The 20,270-nt window shown below is 36.8% G+C and overlaps 1 protein-coding gene across 4 annotated transcripts in view; it reads left to right on the top strand.

Moving 5' to 3' along the window:
• Window positions 1-20,270, top strand: part of ATE1 (arginyltransferase 1) — a 69,199-nt gene that overhangs the window by 14,956 nt on the left and 33,973 nt on the right. For all 4 annotated transcript variants that reach the window (XM_066554793.1, XM_066554792.1, XM_066554791.1 and 1 more), the window contains exons 8-10: window positions 3,048-3,080; window positions 8,439-8,620; window positions 11,444-11,543. In XM_066554793.1, coding sequence (XP_066410890.1) covers window positions 3,048-3,080; window positions 8,439-8,620; window positions 11,444-11,543 — 315 coding nt within the window. The remainder of the gene's footprint in view (window positions 1-3,047; window positions 3,081-8,438; window positions 8,621-11,443; window positions 11,544-20,270) is intronic.

The following is a 20,270-nucleotide window of genomic DNA, read 5'->3' as shown; positions in this document are numbered from 1 at the left end:
CTGAACTCTAATTTATTGTCTGGTTCAAGGGTGGTTTGCACTGTCTTTTCCTGTAAAAATGCTACATTTTGTCCTATTTTCCTGATTTCTACAGAAAGCTTAAAAATTTACTTCATTTTTCATCTCAATTTGAATGTATTTTCCTAGTGAGTTTGTTTTTATTGTTTGGTTTGTTGTTTTCTTTTCTGTGGGACAGTGTTGTTAGCAACTTACTGAAACACTGACTTATTTTTACTTTTTCACTGCACAACTTTATGGTTAAGAGTGATTATAATCTGTTTTGGGTAAGGAAGATTATTTCAATTAAAATATGGCAGCACAGAAGTGGTGCACTGGATTTGCAGGTTTTATGACTTGCCATCTTTATTTTTTAGTTTCTTATGCACCTTGCACCTCTGTGCAAAACAAAGAAAAAAACCATGCGACCAAAATCCTTGGTTTATTTTAATCCCATTCAGAGATTGGATTTTAAAAAACAAAAAGAAGGAAGGCCCACGTCCCATATTCATTGCTTATCCTTCTGTATCCCAAAAAAAAGGGCAAATACTCAGCCTTCCTTGGCAGTGAATTGCAAATATGAGCAAACCCTTAATACTGTCAAAGGGGGAATGATAAATGAGTGCTTTTTGTGGAATATCTCAGATAATTGTGCAGCCCCTGCTGCTGGCACCTGGAAGGTTCCTGAGAAGGACGTGGTGTCCTCCTGTGACATCAGGAGCATTTCCCTGCAGAAATCCCTGGGCTGCCAGGTGAAACCCATTCCAGTTTAGCTCCTGAATCTCTTCCCCCTGTGTAAAATGGAGCAGGTGTTAACACTCTGCTTTATTACCTCTTTTTAAAGCTGTGCACATGCTCTTACTCCAGCAAGGAGCTTTGGGTTGAACCCGACCTGCTTTTTATTTTTCTGCCTTCTTTTCTCGCTTTGATTTCATTCTCAGTGATGTGTTTCTTCTTAGTTTTAATAATTATGTTTAAACTTGCTCCCTGTTGTTGAGTTGACTCCTTCTGGCAGCTGTAATTAGCTTGCACCAAAGTAAAAATGATGTGGATTTCTTATATATTATAAAGCTTTTAAAAGCTTATGTAAATCAGTTGGAAATTAAAATTAGAAAGGCATGGCTTTGTGAAAGGAATTTGAATTGTGTTTGTGTGACATATTGAGTTATTTTACATACAACATCAGCTTTTGGCTGTGTTTCTTTCAAGCTTTATTGAATAATTTTTAATTGTGTTCATAATAATCTTGCAGGGTTAGATGAGTTTGTTAATTTAGAAGCTGAATCTAATGTTGGTTTTTTTAATATAAATGTATAAATTAGTTTAAGAAAATTATCTAACCTCTGAACTTCACCAGGTATCATCAGGTGAAATAATTTATAACAAGACTTGGGTTTTTTTCCCTTAAGATTGTGATACAAATTCAGGTGCAGTTAAGAATTTTTTTCTAGCAGCTGTAACAGCAGAAGTTATTAAACTTCAAAAGTTCCCCTTCACCCTCAGAGCCAAGGGACTGGGCAGCAGGGCCTGGAGAATTGATAAAACTGTTTGAAAAGTGTCGTGGGCTCAGATTTCTCACCATAGGGCTTAGTTTGCACTCCACAGCTAAAGTTACAGGTTAAGAACTGTTGGGGGTCTTCTGACATGAAAATTAATTACACGTGGTTTATTTTTTCTGAAACCTGCACTTTCTACAACCACTGGCTGTAGGGATGGATGCACTCATAGTGTAGGAATTGTAACTCTGTATTTTTACTTCAGGAAAATAACTCAGTAATTCAAAATTTTAATTATCTTGTTTTTTCTTTAAATATTATTGGTGGGTTTTTTCCCTTATCCACCAAACCAAAATAATGCTACAATTTAATTAAGATACCACAGTCATTTGTTCTTCCAAACTCTGAGTAATTTAGAGTGATAGTGACTAGATCTGAAATGGTAAATTATAGGAAATGTACAATCCCCTGCCTTCACCATTACAGTATAGAAATTCAGTGTTCTTCCATAATTTCTGTATCCAAAGGTTTCCCATCAATCCATAGATCAGCAGGACAAGATCAGCAAGATGAGGCAGCAATAATCTCAGAACTTAATGGAATTCTTGACAACAAAATCTTAACAACAGTCAGGTTTTTGTAGGTGTCCATATGTATTCTTTTAATCTAAATTTTAATTAGAAATTCCTATTTACTATTACTTTGCAGTGTGGGAACTGCTGACTTATTAAATCACCCAGCCATTACAAAAGGGGGGATTAAACTGTGTATTAAAGTAGTTATTTAACAAGGGAATGTGTAGGGTTAAATACATACCAGAACTCTGCAATGTGTTTATTGTGGACTCCACCAATAAGGAAGTATTTGTATGAAATAAGTAAATGATAGTAAGTGAATAAGTATTGTATTTTATTACTCTAAGAATCTTGGACAAGCTCCAGATCATTAAAACATTGCCTTTTTGGATAATTAGCAGCAGCACATCATTTTGTATTGAGGCAAAAATCCAGGTTTGAAATGCTTGCACTTTCAGGAGGTTGATTTTCTTTCTTTTCTTCGCCCTTCCTCTTCTTTAAAATTAAAATGAACTTGCTTTTAATTTTGAATGTAAATGAATTAATTTCTGTTAAGAGGTATGAGGGCCCCATGCTTTGGTGATAGGGGAGGTATCAATGGAACAGTGGGGAAAGACTCCCTGTTGCAATGAGTCCCAGAGGAGGTTAATGTGTAATTTAAAGTAAAGGACACAGAAACAGACCTGTACTACAGGGGGGCAATTCTCTCACATCACATTTTTAAAAACCATCTCCTGTTTTATAGAAAATAAAGTACTTTGCATAGTTAATTATTATATCTCTTTGTACTTCTAAAGTGAATGTGAGAGTTTAAGGGTTTAAATGAAATTTCCATAAACAAAGCCTGATGATGCTTTTCAAATATATGTATTTGAAAGAGTATATTTAAATATTAATGTATCCTCATGCACTGGTGATGGTTTTCTTTCTTTTTCTGCTTTGCATGTTCTTGGACCCTGCTGAACCCACCTTGGTGCAGTTCACACGATTCCTCTGTGATTCCCCTCTGGAGGTATGTATTCACTCAGGATGGGAGTTTGGAAATGAATGCATTTCATTTCTTTTGTTTCATGAATCTATGAGTATCCTCTTTGCTCTCTGTAGACAGCCAGCCATGGTTAGAGGTGGTGGAGGTGGCTGGCACAGAATTCCTGTCTCCACCAACTGGTAAAGAAGGTTCTGCTGTGTTTCCACACAGCCTGAGGACTCCTTTGCTGGGCAATAAGTTCCCACTGAATTTCACAGCACTGCATTTAAAAATAGAGGCACAAAAGGCCATATCGTTCATGGTTTTCAATTTATTTCTATGCAAAGAAAAGAATGGATTACTAAATAACTTGTTAAACTTGTATTTGACTACAGTTTGAGGTAGAAGTTGAGGAGAGATGCTGTTGCTTCATTTCAAGTGAGCAAACTGCCATGGAATCCTTGCAGTGTCTTTCTTGTTAGTCTCAAAGAGCTCAGGACGGCGTGACTGTAATGAAATTGTCAGGTTATAGTAATTACACTGGTAATTTGATCTGTCGCACTTTGAGTGAATCCATGTGTGCAGAGTTTGTTGCTTTTCTCTGCTGAGTCCACTGGCCCTTACATTCCTGAAAGCTGAAGAGTAATAGAGCTCATTAGACTTTATAGGAAAAGGGCTTTTATCACCTCGTCAACTCGTGCAGCAGACTGCCATTATATTCTTAATTTTGTATGGCTACGTAGATGTTGATGCACACTACCCTGCCAGCTTTATACCCATATTGTTTCTTACAGACACTTTTTATTGACATTTCCAAGCTTGAATTAAATTTTGTGTGGCACCACTACAGATGTCTTCAATTAGATGAAGTTAAATAAAAGGGGTTATGTATCAGAGGCCAAGGGATTCTTGAAATTCTTTATTCTGAAACAGTTGCCACAAGCAAATCTAGCAGTGTGTAGTCTGTTTACTCTTTTGAACAAAAATAATTTAAAATAAAATTTAAACCTTACATGTTTTCAGTTTGTAATTTTTGGAGTTTTTAATGTTATCATTAGCTGCAAATAGTATGAACACCCAAACTCTTCCTGTCTTTTTTACTTCCTCATTTTATTATCCAGTTTAGTTTCTGTTTTGGCTATGGGCTCTGGCAGAAAAAAATGAATGCTTTAAAGAAAAGATACAGTATGAAGTAGCAGAAAATGATGTAGTTTTCTAGCAGTAAACAGCATAATGTAAAGTGAATTGTTTGAGGTGTTTTTTTATTTATCCTTTGATTTTAGAGGCTGCATTTAACATTTGCCATTTTAGCAGGTCCCACAGGCAGATGTGGAACTGTGGTCATGGTTCAGCACAGGGCAACAGCCTGCAAGACTCTGTGGGCTGGGACCCTGCTCTTGCCAGGGGGGGGATTCCTGGGAGAAAGTTCCAGGGGAAATCCCAGACTGTTCAGGGTGATCCACCTTATTTTTGATGCTCAGTGAGTGAGGAAGATGTCAGGGACCAGTTGTGTCAGCATCACTGATGGTCATCTCAGTGTTTGTCCTGCCCAATTGCTCCATCTTGTCCTGAAATAGCAGCTGGAAGGAGCCTCAGCACTCAGATGGACCATGGTGTTAGGCAGTTCAGGGATAATTTTGTTTTATTCTCAAAATATTCTCTAATTGCTGCTTGGATTTTTTTTTTCATCTTGACCAATGTTAAGCATTAAACTGACAATTTTCTAAAACTGTTGTCAAAATCATCTCTCTGAGAGAGCTGCTGATTTATGTCCATTGTTTTGGGTGTGCTATAGCAATATGTTTTCCAGCATGCATTTATGCTCCATGGATTTATGAACATTTGGTGTCTCCTCTGCCTTTTGGATCACTCAGTATTACAGGATCTCTCTGGAGCTATTTACATTCAGTTCTTTTTTAACCATCCTGAATACTTCAAAATCATCATCTTGGTTTGCTGCAGCATTATTCAGTCTTCACTGGAGAATGTGATAGATCCAGCAGGATGGAAGGTGATCTGTTTTCTGTTATGCAAGTGATCATTTGTTCTCATTAACCATGCTGAGATGCTTTTGGATTCTAAAGAACTGAATTGTTGTGAATCTCAGTCTCTGCTCTTCAAAAAGCACATCAGCCTCTGTTTTGCATTGTTTTGTTTATTGATAGGTTTTAATTTTCAAGAGAACTAGTAAGTGAGACCCTTACAAGCCTGTAATTCCCAGGATCATCTTCTTATAAAGTGATATTTGACTGACATTTGATGCAGTGTAGCTCAAATTCTAGACTTTTCCAGTCAGGCACAGAATGTATGTGTAAAGAATGTCCTACCAATCTCTAATGGAAGTAGGATAATGTGTTGCTAACCAAGGCATAGAAATCTACCATATGGCAAGTTTGTGTGTGTGCCATTGGGAAAGGAACTGCTGGAATTAATCACTTTGCTTATTTGGCAAATAATTTCCACTGGAGCAGAGAACTCAAGGCTTTCCTGGTTTTTTTTTTTCCTTTGATAGCATAAATTTAATATCGTCCCTCCATGCACAGCAGAAGGTAAAATGGAAAAGTAGAAAATAAGAAATTTCATGAAGCCTCCCAGAGAAAAATAATCATGCACTGTACAGGCAGGACACATTTTTGGTATTTAATAATACAAAAAATAATTATAATTAAATAATAATAATAATACCAATAATAATAGCCATATAACAATACCCATAATAATTATAATACAGACATTTTTATAATTATTATAATAAGCAAAATACCTGTTAATATTAAAGTAAAAGAATTACCAATGTGCTTTGAGGAAATTCTAGTGCTCTCACCATCACTGAAGTTCAATTATGAGCAGTTAGTACACTAAGGCACTAATTGGGCTATATATAATGCCAGTTCTGTTAAATATTTAAATTTTAATAATGGATTATAAAATGTGAGCATTCAAATGTGCTCATGGAATCATTAGCTAGCAGGATATGAAGACAGGTAGAATGAACATGGAATATGTTGTATTTTTCTCTTCATGACAGTGTAAACATTGGAGAGAAAATTGTGGTTTCCATTTTGTCCTGGATTTTTTCAATATCATCAGATTATAATAATTCGTTGTATTGAAATAGGACTATAAACTGTTAATTTTAAATACTTTGGTCCTTCTGGATTGATTCCAGGGCTAGTGTATAATTTTGGGTAGATAAGATAAGCCCTTTCTGGTGGGGCTTGCTCCCCTGATGTCACTGGTGTATTTTCCATCACCCTTGACAGACACAGTCCCAATGGAGATGTCAGTGGTGTGAAATGGTGTAGCCTGCTTCAGGAAAATGTTTCCTATTCTAGACCTGTTGCAGGTCAAATTGCCTGGATAGTGCACAGGAAATCGAGTTAAGGAGCCAAGTATTCATTGAGGAATGGGAGAAAATGAAATACTGACAAGCATTACAAAGGATTACATTGTATGAGAATTTCTGAAGGTGGAGGGAAACCTTACTCTTTTTAAAATGTTATTTGCTTAATGTAACAGAGATCCCTGTCTGTTTTGCCTGAAATCAGTGCTCATTATGTTTGTTCCAGAACATAGACCCTCTTATGTTCATGACATTTCACTGTAATTGCATTAGTGAAATAACTGCAGATTGTGCTTTACCAAAAGTTTTAACTGATGTTAATGCTCAGTGTGCAGAGGTCCAGTGACCAAATCCATGTGCTGCTCTTCGGAGGTTTGGGGTCACACACAGACATTTATTTAAGTTCAGAAGAGTTTGCTTTGAGTGAAAATCTTTTCCATGGTGGCTTAGACTATCTTCTTTAACATTCATTAAATCCTATATGATGAATTTTTGACTAAGAAAGAAAAAATGTGTTTTAACTGCAGCTTATTTAAGCAAATCTGTGTTCCATTACCAGCCACATCTCCCCATGGCTTTGAGATGTTTCATTTTTCTGTCACTGACTGCACTCTGAGAAAGGAACTTAACCTGTGCTGAGAAATCCTTAGAGAACATCTTTTGCTTGACTGTGTCCCTGCTTTAAAATCACTGACCATGTGATTTCATTTGGCTCTGCTGAAAAGTTGATGCTGCTGAATGAAACCATAACTGTTGGATAAGTGGGCTTTACCTGAGCAAGAAAAGCTGAGTTTAATATGCTTTATCTGGGTTTAATGTTCTCACATACTGCAGATGGAGCTCTCAGATGTTTTCATCATTTCACTTTTAGAGTATTTGTAGCTCCACACTTAGTTTTATGGTATATAACTGTGTAAAAATTCAAACATATTGTTATGTGGCCTTTATTTTGGGACTTGCTGGTTGGGTAAGCCAGTTGAAATGATTTTTGCTCACGTGATTGATTCCTTTTGACACATGTGGTACCAATTAGAGTAACTTCTCCTGCCTATCATCTCTTCAATCAGGGCTACTGTATCAAGATACTTGATTAAACCCACCTTTGCTGATGTAATGCAAAACAGTTGGTAATAGCAGGCAATATTGTCAGATTTATTGAGTGAGAAGCAGCTTTCTGAAGACCTGGCAATGCAGTGAAAAACATGACTAGATGGATAATTAAGTTGAGCACAGTGGAATTCAGGATTAAAGTAAACTTGACGTGGGAGAAAATGGCATAGCAGAGTTGGTTGTGTAATACAGTTTAAATTAGGGATATCATTTTCTTCTTAATTTCAAGCATCAGTTTCTGGCTCGAGGTGCTTTACCCCATCCAGAGTCAAACTTCAGTGCACATCCAAAACCACAACACACAACAATAGCAGTCCCTTGGTGTTCTTGCAGGGTTTATTCTGATGTGAGCTGATAAAGAAGAGGTTCCACAGATTTTGTTGCCACACAGTTTCAGGTTCTTGGATAAAAGGTGTTTTGTTAGTTATAGAGAGTAAACATCACACAAAGAATGAGCTGCTCAGGTTTTTTTATAAATGGTCATCTGAAATAAACTTAATTGCCACTTTGAGGAAATCAATGGAAATCAATTTCTATGGCAAAAGTGCTTCCAGTGCTTGGGGATGTGGAGGAGAGAACCTGGAGGTCCTTGCTGTGACAGGGAGTGTTGGAAGCACCAGGCTGGCATGTAATAATTCATTAATAATTTGAAGAAGCACATTGGTTTGTCCTGTCAGTACCATAAGTGCTGGATGGCAGAGGCTATTTCAGATTCACGTTTGGGATGTGTGATATGTGGGTTATACCCATTGTGAGAACAGCAAAGGGCACAAAAGATCCAGTAATAACATTGCTTTCCCTGCCTTTCAAATGTCTTTTTTCCTTTTTTCTAAATGCAGGTGGCCAGCAAAAAATTTTACAGTATTTACTTAGGTGTTGAAATTCTCTTGAAAATTATTTTCATACTGAAAGTCTGTCAGGGAGTTAATCCTTCTCTTGTTCTTACTTAGGCAGAGCATGCCCCAAATGGACCAGAATGTGGCTATGGCTCCTTCCACCAGCAGTACTGGCTGGATGGGAAGATAATTGCTGTTGGTGTAATTGATATCCTGCCCTACTGTGTGTCCTCAGTCTATCTGTACTACGACCCAGACTTCTCTTTCTTATCTTTGGGAGTCTACTCTGCATTACGGTAAGAGAACGTTTTCCTTATCTGCATGGAATTAATACTTGTTTCTAAACTTGGAGTTTTATTTTTAGTCTAAATATATATTAGTAACACTACCTTTAGCAAAATAGTTGTGGGGTTGGTTGCCTTCCAGGTAAAGTTTTAATTGTCATCCTTGACTAGAGATGTAACTTTCTGGTTAGCTAAATACTTTTACAGGTTAAGAAAACACACAGAAACAAAATGCCTCGTTTTTATTGCCGCTGAAAATAATTTAATATTGCTTGGTTTCAGCAGGAAAAGCCCCTTTTTTTTGTCTGAACAGAAATAATTTTTCCTTTGACCTTTTTCTAAGCCCAGTTACCAAATGAAATTAATCACTTTTATAGTTTTATGCACATTGAGATCATAAATAACAGATACCTAAAAAGCGTTGTCTGCTGAATTAGTGCTCTCCTGCTGTACTAGCACGAAGTATATTTTTCAGGTATGTTAATCTCATTATCTTTCTCTTCAGAAAGCCTGATGGAGAGAGTAATCCTATGAATTTTGAAGCCTTAAATTAACTATCCAACATGGCCTTGCAAAACAGTAGGAATTGTGGGTCTTGCTTTTTGCTGTGAACAAAACTTGTGTGTGAAATTGCAAGTTACTGCTTTTCTTCCACAGGCAATTTTATGATTCCATTGTTCCTATAAGTGAAAAATACCCACCCTAAATGAGTGGAAATACTTGTGTAACTCTATTTTTTCCTTACCTTTTTTGCTTCTGTGTTTATATGAAAGAAGCTGGCCACAGACAAATGTGGTGTTCTCATGAAGCAGCTGGGTTTGAGCCTCGTGCCAGACATGTCTATGTTCAAGGCTGAGTGTGAGAAGCTGTAGCATGAATATTTTCACCTGTGGGGATTTGCACTGCACGATGTCAGGTGCAAAAGGAGCCCTGGAATTGGGAGATCCAGGTTTCACCTTTCTCCAAGGGCTCCTGCTGAGAGGCACCTTCTCAGCTCTTGTTCAGTGTCACCCTCCAGGGTGGGTAAATGGCACGTTTGAGCTATGTGAAGCACAAACAGCACTTTAAGGAAACTTCTTACCACAATTTGTTCATAAACCTTTTCTATAATTAATAAACCACATGCAATTTAATATCTCAAAGGTCTAATCTGAATTTGATTGGATTTTGATTAGGATCTGATAATTTTATAGAATTAATCAGATTTAACAAATCTGGAAAAACGTTGGAACTCCTAAAAAATTGATATTTTTTACTCCTAATGGTTTAGATTTTTACAACTAGTCCATTACAAATGTTAGATACTTGAAATTAGACTAATATTTTCCTTGCAAGATGAACATACAAAATACTAAGTCCTCCTAAGAATTATTTTTTAATATTTGTAATATCACATTACTTTATGTAATAATAGACTGACATAATCCATGCTTACGAATTCTTTAAATGATTTAAAATTTTCTACATAATAAATTTAAAGCTTTTTAGCTGCACCATGAGTGCATGGCTCAGCTTGTGAAAAAGCAGCTTGTAAATTCTGCAGCATTTAAGGCAATAAAAAAGAGTTCCCAAAAGTCCTGGAGGGAGCCTACCTCGTTCTTCTTTCAAAGAGGGAAAGAAAAAAGTTGAGTTAGGGAGGACTTAGGAAGTTGCAAAGGAATCTGATACCTCCAAAGCTGTTGCCAATTTTACTCCAAGGAGGTTGGACTGCATTGCTGTCACTTCCATTTCATGCCACTCTGAGAATTGTTGCTGTTGAGTTGTAGAAAGGATGGGATTTGAGCATCATTTGAAATATGTAGGCATGTAAGTAGAGAGCAAGGGGAGAAGAAACTGCTTAGAAATGCCAGTCTTGCCACAGGAAAAAAAAAAAAAGAAATACTGAGTAATGCTAATTTAATTTTAAGGGATAAATTGCCTCCAGTGTTTGTAGATGCTTCCTATATGAATGTACTCATGTCTTGGATCAGAGAATAGTTTGTGTTGGAAGAGACCTTTTAAAGATCATCTATTCCAGCTCCCCTGCAGTGAGCAGGGACATATTCTTATCCCTTTGACACAGAAAGTAAAACCAGCATCCATTTTTTATCCAGTTTGTTATAGGAGTGATCTGCACAGATAGAAATTCTGCAAAAATGATCATTTATAGAGGAAGCACTGGCTGAGTCTTTGTAGTAACAGTGCTTTCCTTGTGCCAGTAAAATAAAAACCAAACTTTTTTTTTTTTAATACATTGACCTTTTTTTTTCCAGGATAAATGAGAAAATCATACTAACAAGCATGGGATGGGTAAAAATACCTTTTGTTGCATAAAGATGGATGTTTTTACATGCAGATTGCTGGAGCATTAATGATAGAATAAACAAGAGACTTACCCTTGAAGTTTATTTTTCAAAAATACTCTGATGTTTTCCTGAGCCTTGTTAACCAGTAGAATTCCAGAATACCAGTAGGTTTCTGTAGAATTCAAATGTACACAAATATAGATAAGAAACATTAAACAGAGGATCTTAGTCATTTGTATTTAGATATCAAATCAGACAGCTAGCAGACCAAAACACAAAAATGAAAGTATTTTTAAGCCTGACATGGTGTTGTGCATTTTGATGATTTGTTTGTTAGATTTCCAAGTAATAATTTTCAGTTTATTATGTTTGGGATTTTTAAAAACATTAGTTTGGAGTTTATGATGCTAATTTTTATTTTATAGACGTCTAGTCCTTTTATAAGTCCTAGATTAAGAGCCAGATAGCTGTAAAATATTTCAATATGAAGAAGTAAAATGGCTTTAAGAATTGTATTCAAATGTAATTAGTCTTTTCTTTCCCCTCACAGGGAAATTGCTTTTACCAGACAGCTTTGTGTAAAAGCTCCTGATCTCTGTTTTTATTATATGGGTTTCTACATTCATTCATGCCCCAAAATGAGATACAAGGTAAAGTGTGTTTTCACTTATTTCCTTAGTGTGCTGTTATTCAAAGCCTTTGACAGTGTTCATAGTAATACAATATTTTGTAATTGTCATTTTGCATTTTAATGTAGACTTCATATAGTTAAATTTGAATGCTGGTTACTATTTAACTTGGCTTAGGGATTTTTTTTTTCCAGTTCAGTTGCATGTGCTATTTATTACATCTTGGCTTAAGAGAGGTTTTCAAGGCTGTCAGATAATGTTTGTCATTTGCTTACCTGGCTATCTCATGTTTACAGTGTCTCTTTCAGTACACTAAAATTCTCCCTTTTTGAGGCTGGCATATTTGTACCTGTTGCTTAGTGACTCCAGGCAGTGATAAGATGTCTTCTTGGGCTTGGCTGGGTTTTACTCTTTATTTTTTGTTAGAGGCTCTGCCCATGAAACCAGTGAGAAGTTTGGTGAGCAGAGATTTTGAGGCAGAGCAGATCTTGAGGAGACGATCAGGAAAACCCGCAGAACATTTACAGAAACCACTCTGGCTGCCTTGTAACCCCTGTTGGTTTCACCTTTGTTCAGACCTCAGTGCCTAAGAGTATCTCTCTTGTGGTTTTAGATCTTGTGAGATGTTGTATCTTTTCTCTTTAAATGCATCATTGCTTTTGGATATTAATATGATACAACTTCAGAGTACTGAACATTGATAGCAATTTGCTGAACACTTACACATAACCATTTTTATTGGTTAATAATGTGGAAAGATAAAAAGTTGACAAAATCTAGAGAAAGAGGCAAAGTGTTTTCATTTCCTTTTTTCCCTTCTCAAACTGTGCTAAAAATCTGCAGTGTTTTCAAATGGCCAAAAATTGTGAGGCTCACTAAAGTGATGGCTGTGAAGGAGTTTCAGCTTGATTATGGCCTGCACTACAGGTGACCATGAGGATTGTCTTCTGAAAATAACAAATCCCTCTTGTTTTGGTAGATGATGTGTCTGTCTGTGTGTGTGTGTGTCCCCTTTGCCAATTTGAATTTTTATGTCCATCTGCTGGCCAAAGAGAATATTAAGTTTGATGGAAGAAGATAGGTGAGTTGGAAAAATCTGCCCTCTCTCATCTGAAAGGCTGTCACATCACCAGCTTGAACCAAAGGTTTTGATTGCTTCCTTTACTCTTTGGAGATATTTAGAAGTTTGGGGTGATTTGTTTATATTGAGACACTGCAATTTAACATCCCTTGTCTCTTCTACAACCTGCATAGTGCAAGACTTACAAAATGAGTGGATGTCATTTACCAGGGCACTGAAAAAACAAATCTGGCAATAATAGCAAAAAAAACCCAAAAATCCCATTTCTGAAAGGTATCATGGTTAAGAGACTTTTGGATTCAGCTGCTTATAGTGCTTTACTAAAAAATGAACTTTATGTACTTGGATTAAATGAAGCTCATACATGAGGCACTGCATTAAAGGACCCACTCCACATTTTTATTATTTATTACAATGTTTTGTTGAGCCTGTGCTGCAATTTGAAAATGATTGCATCAAGAATAGAACACTCCCACAATGCTTCTAGATTTCATTCTTAAATAATGGAAATTAATTAAATTGTAGTGGGAGTATTTTACTTTTTGTTTCCTTCACAAAAGCTCTTTTTCTTCCCTTGCTTAGAATTAATGACTATTTGATATGACTGTGATTTGGTAGAATATACATTTTAGTCTTCCAGAAATCTACACAAGTCAATGGGTTGGGTAATTAAAGCTGGAGCGGGGACTGGGGAGGATAAGAAGAAAAGCCTGTACCTGTGTGATTAGAACACATCTAATGCTCTCTGCTGGGACAGCAGTAATCCAATAAATGAATTGCAAGGGCCTTTGTTCTATTTTATATTTCCTTTCCTGGATGCATTTGTTTGAGAAGTAGACCAAAGTAATGAAATTGAAAATCAGGTTGACATTAATTCTGTAGTTCCACTTTTCCCTCACTGAAACAGAACACCAGAACCAAATTATCAAGCTAAGCCCTGAAATGCATCTTGATAATGCTGCTGCTCCTGTAAGTGATTGGGAGTGGTGAGGTAGGGTGGGGAAGTACTGACTTTGCAGATTAAGTAATTTCAGTAATGCCTGGTTGACTTGAAGGCATTTCATGTTAAAGACTTTGCCTTATTGCAATTTAATAGAGAATTTAGAGGCTCCCTTCCCTTAATGATACTGCTGTGGAGCAGTGACAGGCTGTGGGTGACTGATGTTAAACTGGTGTCAGGTAAAGAAAGAAAGAGAAGGAGCTGGAAAGCCATTCACTGGGTTTCTAGCCCTTTTCTTGTGATTTTATTTGCAAATTACTCATTTTGGGACCTTCAGAAAGGGAGGCTGAGCACAGGAGCAATTCTCTGTATGAGAAGTGTCTTATGAGAACACAGCATTTATTTACAGTGAAGGCACAGAATTTGAGGGATAGTTATTGGGATCAGTGTGTGACCATCTCATCTGCCATGTTCTCTTCCCACAACTGGTACAATTTGCTGTTTGAATGGAGGGTAATCCACTGGAAGATTGGAGGCCTGAAAGTCCTGGAAGCAGATCCCAGAGCTGGGATTCCTGTGGCACAATAAGAGTTGGAGAGTTCTGGATTCTCAGGCAGGAAGATGAATGGTTAGAGTATCAACTAACTCATGGATCAGACATAATTACAGAGGTTTTTAAAATAAAGCTCCCTTTTCACTCAGTGTTCCCATTCCTTTTGTTCCCCAGCAGCCAACATTGATTGCAATGTGATTTTAGGACAGTGGAGTCCCAGTGAAATTTCTTTTAAGATGGGGGAAGGGACTCCACTGCAAAATTAGGATATCTTTTAGTTCCCAGCCCCTCTCTGATTTTTTCCCATGTATGGGTTAATATTTACAAACTGGTAAAATAAAATCTACATTAAATTGAGACAAAAGGATTCCTGTAGTCCTATTATGTTCATATGGAAAAATCCAGTGAAAAACCTTAAGCAATGGCTTTGTTCCATTTTTTTCTGTGTAGGTTAGGGTAATACAAGATTTAAATGGTGCTCTGAAGAAATTCACGACCTTGTGGGAAACCTTCTCAGGCTCTGTTAGATATGGTAGTTCTCACATTGGAAAATAGGCTCCTGGAAAATTTTCCAACAGTCATAAGATGCAAAGTCTTTTTCTCTAATGCATTTTGGAGTGTGTGATAAAGTTTTAAGCATAGTATTTTACTTGAAAATGAAGTTGGTCTCAGGGTTGCTTCTCATGTGTTTAAGTGCTGTCTGTGTACTTGTTAATGTTTTCAGTTAAATGCAGTAATTTGCAAGCATATTTATGGACTTACAGAAATAAAAGTAGCCCCTTTAGCAAACAGCCATATCAGAGAAATGCTTGAGAGGACCTTGGATTTTCTTCCTGGATTGATAGTCTGTTTTATCCTGCATCCTTCAAGTAAAAAATGTCACTCTGTGGCTCTGTTTCTAAATTCACATTTTCCAATCACTTCTGAACTCTTTAAGGTCCTTTCTGTTCTTTCCATTGCAGTCCTTTCACACTGATTTTGAGTCTTGTGGTGGGTGATGTTCAGTGGATTTTGAGATTGTGTTTCTGGTATAAAAAGTGTATTTGCTGCCTTGCATTAGCCATTTGGCCTCAGTTGACCTTAAATCCCTTTCTCCTCTAAGTTCTTGTGCTGGGAAGGATTTGGTGACATTTTCTATGTGAGTTTCCTTATTTCTGGTTTTGGGAGGCTTTTTCGGTGTTGGTACTTGCATAGATCTTGTGAATGCAGTGCCCTTTCTCTTTAAAGGTATCATGGCTTTTGGATGATACAATTTCAGAGTACTGAACATTGATAGCAATTTGCTGAACACTTACACCTGATCATATTTATCTGTTAATAATGTAGAAAGATAGAAAGTTGGAGCATGGATCATTCCTTGTTTGGGTCAAGGATGTGCTTCCCCTGGAGGCCACCCCTCTGGTGCTGGTAAATAACTCTCAGAGCACTTGGAAGTGCACAGCAGATTTAATGTCTTTGTGCTCTGTTATCTCTGTGTGCCATTTTAAGGCCATTCTATGATGTGAAGAGGTGTTTTGACTGAAACCTTTATCCAGACTTGTATGCAGGCCAAAGTAAATGGAATTATTTCAAACAGTCTCCTTTGGTATCAAGTCATGGCCAGACTTCAGATAGATGGAATACTAGAAAGGGCTCTGAAATGTCAGAAAAGAAACAAAAGGCTGATTCAACTGTGATTAATCATTCTTAAACTAAATACCTCAGACTGATTGTGGTTGTGAGTGGTGCCCCTGGAATTTTATGGCACTTGAGAGCCAATTTCTTTGGCTGCTTTCAGGAATTTCAGCATCACTCCTCGTGCAGCAGTGAAATGCATCCAGTGGTAGCCTGCATGTCCATGTCCACAAGATCCACAGGAGCCTGGCTCATCTTCCCCTGTCCAGACTCTTTCACCATGTCTCACTATGGAATTTAATTAATGTTTTCAGTAAGCTCAGATTTGCTGTGTAAAGTGGAATTTGTGAGGGAAGGAGATTTAATGTGATCCTCTGGGATTTTGGGGGGTGTAAGCACATGCTTGTTATGGTTCTGCCACTGACCAGCAAAAAGCTTTGCTAAATGTGTCATTAGTTCCACACAAAAAGAGCTGGTGCTTTCATACCTTCATGTGTCATCTTTTTATTCTTATTATCACCTTTATTATTCTTTTTTATTCTTTATTATTTTATTCTTTTTAGTCTCCTTTTCTCATTGGTCTTACTGTTTACCTTAAAATGGGAAAAATATTTTTAGCTGGGAGTAGTTCGGAGGACCAGAGTTGCCCTGAAACTACTGGCTTTTCCAGGATTAATTTTGTAAGTTTATAGGAATAAATCTGCATTGCAATTAGCACAAAACAACTTTTTATGTAAACAGATCATAAAGAGTCAACTAAATATCCTGAAAAGTCAGTGCTTGTTATAGAGTGCCAAGTTGTTGCTTGCAGCACCATTTGATAATAAAGAAGTGAAGTATCTGCATTGTAAAACCATTATTTAAGAAAGCAGTAAAAGTTTTGACAACACAGTGGTTTTGCTTTTTTTGGCAGGACCATTAAAAACAAACAGCAAATAATAAAGACAAAAACATACAGTAGTGAAGTCCTGAGAATGATAAGCTGCACAAGCGAGGAGCTAATTCCTGCTTTTGTGTGTGTCTTATTAACATCATTTTTATCCTCCTTCTGCCTTCCTTCCTTCTGTTTTCTCCCTGGACTTCCCTGGATCCTCCCCTACATCAGCAGCTAAAATTGAACATTGATTTCTTCAGAGCTCTGGCCTTACCCAGCTGCTCCTGCTGATGGGCTGGGTTAGTGCCTGAAGAGAGACTCCTCTGAATGCTGCTGGAGTTTGGGCATTAAAACCCAAAGGGATTTTGAGAAGGATTTTGCATGATTGACTTGATGTACACATGTTAAATGTGAAAATCAAGCTGCTTTAATGTTCCTTCAAGGTTTATCTGGTGCAAAAAGGCCTTATCTCTCTACATGTATTTTATCACATGTGTTTGACTGGGAGGGATGTCTGGTTTTTGGATGTCAGAAGACAGGTGCTCTTTTCAGGATTGCAGAGTCCCTTAAAATCTTTTTTCCTTTTGTTTCTTCCTTCCATAAAAGCTTTTTCCTTTCACCTTTCCTTGTCTGAAAGCCTGCACCAAATAAATGGAACTTAACATGTTGGAATAAACAACTATGAGAATGTGGGACAGAATAAAAGCAGCATGGGTGAAAAATTATTAGTTCTTTAGTTCTTGATGCCATGCTAGTGATGAATATTTAAAATCTTTTCTCCTTTACTTTTAACAGCTTCTTACAAAGTGTTTGAGGTTTGTTTTGTTCTTCAAGACACTTGTAGAGAGGTTGTGAAAACCACATTATTATGAGCATCAGCAAGCAGGAATAAAGAGATTCTCCATTCTGGATAGCAACAGCCATAAGTGAATGCTGACAGGGGATTTCTACTGAAAATGTAATTATGTAAAGCAGGATATCAGTGTCTGTGTATATTTCCATGTTTTCATAGCAGGTAAAGATAATGAATGCAATTACTCAATTGCTTCTTTATTTTTTTTGTAAGCTGTTGTTTTTTACTGAGTATAATTGGTAAATTATTACAGTTGTTCCTCAGTACAGGTGTTGAGGCTGTGCTGAATTTTACACAGCATTTTTCTGCAATCCCATTTTTCTTCTAGAAACAGATACAGACCCCAGCTGTGTTTTTTTGCTTAACTTTATTTCTTTTTTTGTCAGTCAGAGCTCCCTTGGGACAGAAATGACCATATCCCTGGGGATTTATTTTTCTAATGTTGGAAATGTTTATATTCCTAATGTTAAAAATCTGTGTTTCTTTTTATTTGTTTCTGGAGTTTAAGATGAAGTTTGTAGCAGAAATGAAGTAATATGGATATTTATGTTTGACTATTATTTCTAGGCCTTTATCAGGGGAGATGATGTTTGTTCTGTAGGTCTCAGCTGACCTCTGACATCAACAAGTCTCTTTCTCATTATTGCACCTTGAGAAAATAAACTTGGCTTGGATCAAGTTATTTTCATGTGGTCCCTAAAAAACCCAACCATATTCTGTATGTTCAGGATTCCCAGTTCAAATGTTGTGAAGAATAAACATAGAAATGTGATTAATGTGGCATTAACTACCTACATTTGCACATCAGCAGGGATGTGCTCTACACCTTTTACTTGTTACAGGAATCTTGTTAATTTGGGACAACTTCACTATGATTTTTTTTCTTAATAAATATGATTTTGCTAATTTGTGTAAGGTTTAAGTGAGCTAAAATCCTACCTTAAAAACCCAAGAGTAAGAGGCACAGTTAAATTGTTGGTCAGTTCTGTGCTGGTGGATGTTTTCAGATTTACTAGAGGTAACTTCCCTGTCTCTGTCAAAGGGAGCTGCTAAAAAGATTTATTCAGGATCATGTTAATAAACCTGAGACAAACCATCCTCTGAATGATGGTAGCTGGTGGAAATTTATCATGTCTGATTCATGACTCAGCACAGTCATAAATTCCCTGCTCATTTCTGACTTACACTAAATCTTACTTGAAGGCTCATTTGGGGACTCCATAGCAACCACTGGCAGTTAAAAGTGAGAACTGTAAATTGTGAAATGCTGAGACAAAAGAGCTGGGGATTTTGTTTGGGTGGCTTTCTTGTGCTTTTGGGTTTTGGTTTTTTTTTTTTTTTTTTTTTTTTTTTTTTTTGTTTTTTGGTGTTTCATTTATTTTTTTTTAAGGGAGAATAATATATTTTACAATTTATATGTCTTCAGTTTTTTCCTTCATGTGAGAAATTAGGTCAAAATTCCCATTTCAGAATTTGCCAATTATAGTTCTACAAACCCATTAGTCCTTGCTAGTAACTGTAAGAATGCAGGGAATTAAGAGTATTTTTAAGGTTTCTATCAAGCAAATGAATTGATGTAGTGCTGCTTCATCAGCTTCAGTTTTGTTGATTTAATCATTTTGGATGGTCCTCAAACACTACTTAACACCCTGTATTCGGAATTTTGTCTTTGTAACTGTCTCTTGGTGAGAATTCTCAAAAGTGAGTTAAAATTTGAGTATTCAGAGATGGTCACTGAACAGTGCTGTGATGGAAAAGGTGAAAACAGATTTATGGAGATAATGCTCTTCACTTTTCCTGACACAGTCCCTGTGTAAAGCTGTTCACAGCCAGGCCAGCTCAGATGTTGGACAAAATATTAAAGTTCTTGTGCTCTACAGAAAAGTCAAATCTGTCACCAAAGTATGAGTCCTTAAAACTGATTCATTTTATCTGGGCACCACATTTATTGAAGATGGCAACACTTGGAGTGTTGGATCTCTCATTTAACTCCAAATCCAGCTGCTCTTATTTTTGCTATTTTGCTGATTATGTTAGCTCTAATTAGGCAATATTGTCAAGTGGAATTTATTTGGTCTGAAAGCCTGGAGCTCCTGCTTTTCCTGGCTCTGCCATATTTCACTTGTGGCCTTTACAGTAGGAGCTAGCTGACAAGCCAGTTAATCTACACAAGAGATGTTTTCTCTCCAATTTTCCAGGAAAGGTTTAATGGGAGATACTTTAATGAGGCCTGGTTTAACTGAGACCTTATTAATTTTACAGAGGTAAACTTTTACACGGTACACTCCTCTGAAGTGTTGCATGTAGTCTAGATGAGAATTCATTATTGTGAATGATTATTTTCTTTCTCTGAGTTTGTTTAGCTGCTGACTGTACAGTCTACAAGCAAGAGTATAATTAATGAACAGGGTATATTAATGAGGTTCTATTATTTATCCTCAACCCTGATGTTAAACACAGTCTAGTCTGTAAAAAGTACAACATCAGTACTTGGATGGGAATTTAAGTCCCAGAATCCTATAGAGGTGAATGATTTGGAGCCAGGAGGGAAAAGTGGAATAATGGATTGTGTAGTCCATCCCTTTGCTGCAGTACAGGTTCAGTTATATTTGTGTTAACTTTTAAAAGCTGTAGGATGTGAGCCGAGGGCCTCCCTTGACACACTCTTGCACATCTCTGCCTTGGTGTGAGTATATAACAATATATAACATAAATAATATGTGTAACATATATAATATATAACATGTTCTTATCTTTTCTTGTTCTTTAGTGGTCATCCCACTGAAATTCTTTTTCTTAATGTCTCACCTAAGCTTTTTCTTCCTAAAGAAGA

The sequence above is a fragment of the Molothrus aeneus genome, chromosome 8 (assembly GCF_037042795.1).
Source record: "Molothrus aeneus isolate 106 chromosome 8, BPBGC_Maene_1.0, whole genome shotgun sequence".
NCBI classification, from domain to species: domain Eukaryota; kingdom Metazoa; phylum Chordata; class Aves; order Passeriformes; family Icteridae; genus Molothrus; species Molothrus aeneus.
This window is presented reverse-complemented; position numbering and strand designations above follow the sequence as displayed.